This window comes from Nycticebus coucang, chromosome Y (assembly GCF_027406575.1).
Source record: "Nycticebus coucang isolate mNycCou1 chromosome Y, mNycCou1.pri, whole genome shotgun sequence".
NCBI lineage: Eukaryota > Metazoa > Chordata > Mammalia > Primates > Lorisidae > Nycticebus > Nycticebus coucang.
Window position 1 is genome coordinate 228,515 of NC_069805.1, and position 9,636 is coordinate 238,150.

Below are 9,636 nucleotides of genomic sequence, written 5' to 3' on the forward strand. Positions count from 1 at the left end.
AGACTAATGTAGGAAGTTCCTTTATCTGTCTGACATCCAGACCCACCTACCAAAACCATTATCTTTTCTTCCTGGGCGTTTTCTCAATATATTGCAGGAAGGAAGAACGCATTCAGACCTAGCCCAATCCATTTAAAAAACAGTAACTGTCTCTCAGGTTAATTTAATTTCCAAGGAATCATTTATAATTCAATCTGTTTCCCCCGTCCAATTATTCATCCTCCCTACTCATTTATTGCCCTTCATTAAAAATACCTATATTCGGGCGGCGCCTGTGGCTCAAGGAGTAGGGCGCCGGTCCCATATGCCGGAGATGGTGGGTTCAAACCCAGCCCCGGCCAAAAAAAAAAAAAAAAAATACCTATATTCATCTATTTCCCTCCCCCTTCTAAAATGAGGGTATATACTTTGAACCCCACATACTGAGTAATCACTCTGATTCTCCCTGAACTCATGTGAAATAACTTATAATTTCTTTTCCTTATTAATCTGCTTTGTTGTGACTTGATCTTTCAGCAAACCTGTGAGGGCAAAAGGTAAGTTTTACCTTCTTCCCCACACTATCAATGACCAATCCAAAAAAGAAATACAGAAAACAATCCCATCTACCATATTAAAAATGATAAATACTTGGGGCGGCGCCTGTGGCTCAGTCGGTAAGGTGCCGGCCCCATATACCGAGGGTGGCAGGTTCAAACCCAGCCCCAGCCAAACTGCAAAATAGCCGGGTGTTGTGGCCGGCGCCTGTAGTTTCAGCTACTTGGGAGGCTGAGGCAAGAGAATCACTTAAGCCCAGGAGTTGGAGGTTGCTGTAAGCTGTGTGAGGCCACGGCACTCTACCGAGAGCTATAAAGTGAGACTCTGTCTCTACAAAAAAAAAAAAATTGATAAATACTTGGACACTAACTTAACCAAATAGGTGAAAGATTTAAATATTGAAAATATTAAATATTGAAAGACATTCCATGCTAACAAATTGCATATTTTATTGAGATGGAGTCTCACACTGTCACACTTGGTAGAGTGCCAGGGCATCTTACCTCACAGCAACCTCAAACTCCTGGACTCAAGCAATTCTCTTGCTTCACCCTCCCTAATACCTGGGACTACAGGTGCCCACCACAATGCCTGGCTATTTTTGTTTGTTTATTTAGCAGGCTCGGGCCAAGTTCAAACCCACCGACCCTGGAGCATGTGTTCAGTGCCCTAACCACTGAGTTATGGATGCCCAGCCAGAAATTGCATATTTAATATTATAAAATGTCCGTAAAATCCAAGTGTCCTATGGAATCTCAAGGGATCCTAATAGCCAAAACAATCTTTTTTTTTTTTGCAGTTTTTGGCCAGGGCCAGGTTTGAACCCACCACCTCCGGCATATGGGGCCGGCGCCCTACTCCTTTGAGCCACAGGCGCTGCCCAGCCAAACAATCTTAAAAAAGAATAACAAGGGTGGCGCCTATAGGTCAAAGGACTAGGGCACCGGCCCCATATGCCAGAGGTAGCAGGTTCAAACCCAGCCCAGCCAAAAAACTGCAAAAAAAAAAAAAAGAATAAGAAAATTATGCCACTTACTATGCCTTGATTTCAAAACATACTGCATAACAACAGAAATTGGGAAAATGTACTCATTAAGACACATATACAGATAAAAGGTACAAGACAAAGAGATCAGAAATAGGCTCAGCACCCATAGGTCAGTGGTTAGGGTGCCAGCCACATATACCAGGGTTAGCGGGCACAAAGCCAGCCCAGGCCTGGTAAACAACGACAGCTACAACAAAAAATAGCCGGAGCTGTAGTTGGTGCCTGTTATAAGTCCCAGCTACATAGGAGGCTGAGGCAAAAGAATCACTTAAGCCCAAGAGGTTGAGGTTGCTATGAGCTGTGATTCCACAGCACTCTACTGTGGGTGACCTAGTGAGACTTTGTCTCAAAAAAAAAAAAAAAAAAAGAGCCCAGAAATAACCCCTGCATATACAGCCAAATAAGTTTCCACGAGACTACTAAGACTACACAATGGAAAAAGGACAGTCTCTTCAACAAATGATGGTGAGAAAGCCAGATACTTAGATGCAAAAGAAAGAAAAGCAGAGTTGGACCCTTACCTTACATTGTATATAAAATTAAGTCAAAATAGATTAGACTGGCTAGGCAGATATAGCTCAGCAGCTGGGGCACCAGCCACATACAACAGAGCTGGTGGGTTTGAATCCAGCCCTGGGCCTACCAAACAACGACAAATACAACCAAAAAATAAAGAAAAAAATAGCTAGGCATTGTGGCAGGAGCCTGTAGTCCCTGTAGAATCGCTGAAGCCCAAGAGTTGGCGGTTGCTGTGAGCTGTGACACCACAGCACTCTACCAAGAGTGACAAAGTGAGACTCTGTCTCAAAATAAATAAGTAAATCCATAAGATACTGCTTCACACAATTTCTGTATAAAGAAACAAAAACATAAAATCAGTGTTGGGGTTGGTTAAGATGCAAAGAAATAGGAAAACTTAGGCACTTCTGATGTGATTGTAAAATGGTATGGCTGCTGTTGAAAATATTAGCAGTTTCTAAAAATACTTGGAATAGTCACCATTTTATCTACCAATTTCATTTCTAGCTACTTGTCCCAAAAAATTGAAAGATGAGACCAGAGGGAATGTGTTCATCCATGTACACAGCAGCATTACTCACAACAACTGAAACATGAAAGCAATCCAGCCCACAGAGCAATGAACAGATAAGCAAAATGTAAGTAAATACACACAGTGGAGTAAAATTCACACACAGAATGGAAGAAAATCTTGACATACGCTACAAAATACATGTAGACTTGAGGACATTATATTTAAATAAATAAAAAACAAATCTACATAATTACAGACGGACTTAAAGTAGGCAAACTTACAAGAGTGAGAAAGTACAATGACAAGTGTCAGGAGTTGGGAAGAAACTTGTTTAACAAGTTTAGAGTTTTCGGGGTGGCGCCTGTGGCTCAGTTGGTAGGGCGCCGGCCCCATATACCAAGGGTAGCGGGTTCAAACCCGGCCCTGGCTGAACTGCAACCAAAAAATAGCTGGACATTGTGGCAGGCGCCTGTAGTCCCAGCTACTCGGGAGGGTGAGGCAAGAGAATCACTTGCCTCAAAGTGAGACTCTGTCTCTACAAAAAAAACAAACAAAAAAACAAGTTTAGAGTCTCAATTTTAAAAGACAAAATGGGTTCTAGAAATGAATGGTGGTGATGGCTATACATTATAAATGTATTTAATTAGAGTGAACTATACACTTAAAACTAAGAGAGTGAATTTTACATTGTATGTATTTTATCAAAGCACAACGTAATGCCCATGTAAAAATACAAAACAAATCAAGCCCCAGAAATATATAAAGTGAAAAGTTTAAATGTCTTTCCACCCCCTCACCACATAGGTGTTATTCCTTTTTTCTTTTTTGGGGAGTCCAAACTGTCACCCTGGGTAGAGCGTCATGGCGTCACAGCTCACAGCAACCTCAAACTCTTGGGCTTAAGCAATTCTCTTGCCTCAGTCTCCCAAGTCGCTGGGACTACGGGCACCCGTCACAATGCCTGGTTATTTTTTGTTGTTGTTGCAGTTGTTCTTTTAGCTGGCCCAAATCAGTTCAAACCCACCAGTCCCGGTGTATGTGGCTGGCATCCTACCCACTGAACTATGGGTGCAGCCCATAGGTGTTCATTCTTGAAGATTATCATTCTTTAATAATCCCAAGTACCTTTCCAAAAATAGGTCAGAGTTCTTTTTAACTAACCATAAAACTATCTTGAAGATCCCAAACTAAAACTCTAAAGCAAAAAGGCTACTACAAAATGAGATCACAAAATAACACAATAGGAAGAAAACCATCCTTTAAACATTTCCTTAAGGTAAATACTGAATTTTTTTCTTTTTTCTTTTTTTTTTTTTTTTTGAGACAGATTCATTATGTCACCCTCAGTAGAGTACTATGGCATCACAACTCACGGCAACCTCAACGCTTGGGCTCAAGCGATTTTTTTTGTCTCAGCCTCCCAAGTATCTGGGACTACAGGTGCCGGCCACAATGCCCAGCTATTTTTTGTTGCAGTTGTCATTGTTTAGCTGGCCCAGGCCAGGCTCGAACCCATCAACTTTAGTGTATGTGGCTGTAGCCGTAACCACTGTGCTACAACCACAGAGCCCTGAATTTTTTTTTTTAAAGACGAGAATCTTACTTTGCCACCCTCACTGGAGTACTATGACATCATAGCTCACAGTAACCTCAAACTCTTGGGCTCAAGTGATCCCCTTGCCTGAGATTCCCAAGTAGCTGGGACATATAGGCACCTGCCACAACGCCTGGCTATTTTTAAGAATGGGGTCTGGCTCTGGCTCAGGGTCAGGCTGGTCTCCAACCTGTGAGCTCAAGCAATCCACCCTCCTCGACCTGTCAGAGTGCTAGAATTACAGCCATGAGCCACGACACCCAGCCTACAAATACTGAATTTTAAATCACGTTTTTCTAAATAACATTAGAAGATGCAATGCCATAGCATAATATAAATCAAGAAAATCTTAATGAAACTATCTTGCTAAGAAGCAGCTATTTTGGGTGGCGCCTGTGGCTCAAAGAAGTAGGGCACCGGCCCCATATGCCAGAGGTGGTGGGTTCAAACCCAGCCCCTGACAAAAACTGCAAAAGAAACAGCTATTCAAACTTTAATTTGTTAAAATGACCTTTATTATGAACTTTTAAAGCAGTTCATACATTTCTTCTACACTTGTGTTCTTGTGTTACTCACAGTATCAGATGGAAGACAGAGCAATATGCACAAAGTAGGTTGATATACCTATCTTACATAAAAGTTTTACACATGTGGCAATCAAGTTTTCATTGTCTAACCTATGGTCACAATTTCTAAGTCCATTATGTGAAGTCCAAAGCAAATTTATACAATAAGTCAGTCATTACATAACCTCCATTAACTAGTCAATAAATAAGTACACAAAAGCCTTAATTTGACAACTGAAACAATCTTAAGGGGTTTGTGCTATTTTCTTAACACAAAATAGCTCTCTAGATATCCTAATTTCAAAAACACTGATATCATTCATTATCATCAGTTTCAAAGAATTCAAAGCATCTGGCTCGCGGCTCTGTGAGTGGGGCACCAGCCACTACACCAAGGCTGGTGGGTTCAAGGCCAGCATGCGCATACTGAACAAGTACAGCAACTGCAACAAAAACAACAACAACAACAAAAATAGCTGGGTGTTGTGGCAGGCACCTGTAGTCCCAACTGTCTGGGAGGCTGGAGCAAGAGAATCACTTGGGCCTAACAGTATGAAGTTGCTATGAGTCGAGATACCACAGCACTCTACTGAGGGTGACATAGTGAGACAGTCTCAGGAAAAAAAAAAAAAAAAAAAAACAGGAATTTAAAGCATTAAAATGAGTTAGAATGTGAAAATGAACCTCAGAATGAAAAATTACTATCATCTATGACAAAAGAAAACTAAACCTATATTCAGACAAGCATTAAAACTTTATATACTTGGGAGGCGCCTGTGGCTCAGTGAGTAGGGCACCGGCCCCATATGCCGAGGGTGGCAGGTTCAAACCCAGCCCCGGCCAAACTGCAACAACAACAACAAAAAAAAAACAACTTTATATACTTTATGCTTTATAGCATGAGACATAAAATAAATCTTACCACCTAAGCCACAAAAATTCGTATCAGTTGTGAAAAACAATTTTTCTTAGTTAACTTTAAAATGGCTGTTACAGGGCGGCGCCTGTGGCTCAAGGAGTAGGGCGCCGGTCCCATATGCCGGAGGTTGTAGGTTCAAACCACAAAAACCAAAAAAAAAAAAAATGGCAGTTACATGTACCCCAGTTATTTCATTTACAATTAGATATTCACAAAGCCAACTAGGGTTGGTGAGGTGGCTCATGCCTGTAATCCTAGCACTCTGGGAGGACAAGACGGCTCATGACTTTGAGACTAGCCTGAGCAAGAGCGAGACCCTGCTGTACTATAAACAGAAAAACTGAGGCAAGAGGATCCCCTGAACCCAAGAGCTGGAGGTTGCTGTGAGCTATGACACCACAGCAACAGCCTGAGGCTGTCTCAAAATAAATAAATAACCAACTAGTTATTAAAAAGTAAATCAAAACTGCAAAAGCACCTGTTTTATAATCATACAGTTCTGAATTATACCCATATATAAAAATATTGTGGGCGGCTCCTGTGGCTCAGCGGGTAGGGCGCTGGTCCCATATGCTGGAGGTGGCGGGTTCAAACCCAGCCCCGGGCCAAAAAAAAAAAAAATATTGTCCATAATCTCCTCAGATGTGTATGGTCAGTACTCCACCACAATTTTATAGTTACAGTTTTGTATCGTGCCTAAGACTGCATCCAGTGATATGTATAACCACCACCATAATTGTTTAGAATACAATTTCTTAACTAGAAAACACTTTCTCTAACGCATTAAAGGAAAACAAAACAAAACAATTCTTTTCTAAAAACAAAACATGAGGTTTGGCCCCTGTAGCTCAGTGGTTAAGGCACCAGCCACATACACCAGGGGTGAGGGGTTCAAACCCTCAGCTGAACAACTGCAAAAAAAAAAAAAAAAAAGCCAGGCATTGTGGCAGGTGCCTGTAGTTCCAGCTATAGGGAGGCTGAGGCAAAAGAATCGCTTAAGCCCAAGAGTTTGAGGTCGCTGTGGAGCTATGACACCACAGCTCTCTACTGAGGGTGACACAGTGAGACTGTTTCAAAAAATACATATCTACAACTTAATAAACCTAAAAGTTTAAAAGAAAAAGCATTCCATGAAATTGCAATCATACACTCAAGAATGCTTAACTGTACTTAATTTCAGTGTTAAGGTTGATTAAGTATTGACCAAAGCAGGTAGGAATTTCCAATGAATCTCAAAATTTAAAGTTCAAAACAACACGTCTACCTTCACAATAAATTTTTTTGTTTGTTTGTTTTTTGAGACAGAATCTCAAGCTGTGGTCCTGGGTATAAAGTGCCATGGCGTCACAGCTCATAGCAACCTCAAACTCTTGGGCTTAAGTGATTCTCTTGCCTCAGCCTCCTGAGTAGCTAGGACTACAGGCACCGACCACAATGCCTGGCTATTTTGGGGGTTATACTTGTCATTGTTCTTTGGAAGGCCTGGGCGGGATTCGAACCTGCCAGCTCCTATGTATGTGGCTGGCACCCTAGCCACTGAGCTACAAGCGCTGAACCCACAATAAGTATTTTAAAACAGTTCCTGGGAAGGCGAGGTGGCTCAAGTCTGTAATCCTAACACTCTGAGAGGCCAGGATGGGTGGACTACTTGAGGTCACAAGTTTGAGACTGGCCTAAGCAAATGCAAGACCTATCTCTACTAAAAATAGAAAAACTGAGGCAAGAGGATCCCTTGAGCCCAAGCTGGAGGTTGCTGTGAGCTATAACTCCACTGGATTCCAGGGCAACAGCTTGAGACTCTGCCACAACGCCCGGCTATTTTTCGGTTGCAGTTCAGCTGGGGCCGGGTTTGAACCCGCCACGCTCGGTACATGGGGCCGGCGCCTTACTGACTGAGCTCAGGCGCCGCCCATGTTTGTTTTTTTCTTTAAACTTTTTTTTTTTGGAGACAGAGTCTCACTTATCCCTGGGTATAGTGCCATGGCATCACACTCACAGCAATTTCCAAATCGTTGGGCTTAAGTGATTCTCTTGCCTCAGCCTCCAGAGTAGCTGGGACTACAGGCGCCTGCCACAACCCCTGGCTATTTTTTTTGGTGCAGTTTGGCTGGGGCTGGGTTTGAACCCGCTACCCTCGGCATATGGGGCCAGTGCCTTACCCCACGGAGCCACAGGCACCACCCAATAATAATAATGTTTAATAAGCCCCGTACTGCTACACCAGTCCACTTTAAAGGCGTTCCCTCCCCATCGCTTCTCTGTTTATATATCCTGCCTCCCGCAAAGCTCCCGGCTGCATTTCTCCTCCCACTATTTCCCGCCATCTTGGCCGGTAAGAGCAGCCATTAACTAAATGACAGTGCCAACAAGTTTTTATACAAACAAGGAATCTTTTCTAGTCTTTGCCTAACCCTCTGGAAACAAGTCTCCAAGAAAATTATTAGCAGCATTATTTCTGTGGCTGCTAGATTATAAATGAGTAAAGAAATCACTTAACTTTACGTTAAACATATAGCAGTCTGAACACTAGTCAATATTCAAAGCAAACGCTTCAGGGCTATAAATTATCTGCAACTTCCTCCTTACAAAACTAAAGAGATATGAAAGCCTAACACTAGTGAAAATTAGAAGAGAATACCAAGGTGGGGGAAGAACTATGGGAGCTTATTTTGTAAATTTTGAAAACTCTGTACATAACTACGACCTATGATCTTAAAATTCAGGCACCAATGTCTTAAAACAACAATGAATGCTGTCCACTCGTTCGAGCCAGCCCCAAATTGTGCGTTATCTTTCCTACATACTACTAGGTGGGGCATGGCAAGATAGGAAGATATTTAGGAGCCCTAGGAGAGGAGAGGCAAGAAATTTTTATATAAGTCCCTTGTTTATCGTTGGCTGCAGCATAAATGCTGGCCAAGCTACCGCGGCCACAAGACCTACAACGAGCAGCGCACAAGCCAAACACACTGCACCCACCCTTCGGCTCGGGGGCGGACGCCTTACCTTGCCCAGAAGGATCTTGGTTCTGGCTCCATCTTCGTGAAGGCTCACGAATCCGAAAAGGCTGCTGTAGGGAGACACACAAGCGGCTTGTTAAACCTCCGAAAAAGCCACTCACTGGTCCATTCCCATGCCCGAGGGACAACTACCGCTTAATTAGAGCCAAGCTAAAGTGATCCATTGTAGCCAACGCGGGGGTTCTGGCCTTCCCAGAGTGGCGCCAGTCGATCGGAAACAATTAGGTGGAGGAAGGTAATCCTTACCTGTCCAATCTATCAAGCGCCTCCCTCTCCTCCTCTGTCAGACTAGGGGACCACTCTTCTCTCTCGCCGCTCGCTTTTCCCGCCGCCATTTTCTTTTCCTCATCACTGAAAGCAACAGCAGCCGCAGCAAGTGAAACTCCGCAGGATTTCATGGAAACGCAACAAATTTACAACTCTCACGTAGATACTCTACCTAAACCACAGCCTGAAATTACGCAATCACTGCTTGAGACAGTGACGCCAACTTTGTTGTCGCCGCCGCTGCAGTGACGAGAAATCCAAGCAAACGTAAAAGCAAATGATCCAGGGGCTGCAGACCTGCACTACTGGATCATGTCGTGGGGTAGGCAGGGACTGCAGAAACAGCGGAAGCTCGCGTTGCTGGAGAGCACAGGAGAATTTCTTACAATCACAAACTTCGCCAGCAACAGCACAAAGTTGTTGTAATTGTGTCACAGCGCTAACCCCACGCAGCCGCTATGACCTTTGCCCAATCACCAACCAGCCGGCCTGGCCAATCGCTACTAAGGGGGTGGTGTCACGTGACCTTTGTTGACTTACGTCATCCTTCGCTCCACAGAACTTGTTAGCTTCGGAACCCAGCCTATCCAAGACACCTCTGACCAGGAAATTGACACCCGCTAAAGTTTATGACTAGTTGTTTTGTGGAAAT

General features: G+C 43.2%; 1 protein-coding gene across 4 annotated transcripts in view; it reads right to left on the reverse strand.

Annotated features, from left to right (window-relative positions):
- The window catches only part of LOC128578987 (histone demethylase UTY), a 224,939-nt gene extending 215,517 nt beyond the window's left edge, over nucleotides 1–9,422 (reverse strand). For all 4 annotated transcript variants that reach the window (XM_053581315.1, XM_053581314.1, XM_053581313.1 and 1 more), the window contains exons 1-2: nucleotides 8,964–9,422; nucleotides 8,704–8,767 (exon numbers count right to left, since the gene is read on the reverse strand). In XM_053581315.1, coding sequence (XP_053437290.1) covers nucleotides 8,704–8,767; nucleotides 8,964–9,115 — 216 coding nt within the window. In that variant the 5' untranslated portion in view covers nucleotides 9,116–9,422. The remainder of the gene's footprint in view (nucleotides 1–8,703; nucleotides 8,768–8,963) is intronic.
- Nucleotides 9,423–9,636: the final 214 nt, after the last annotated feature.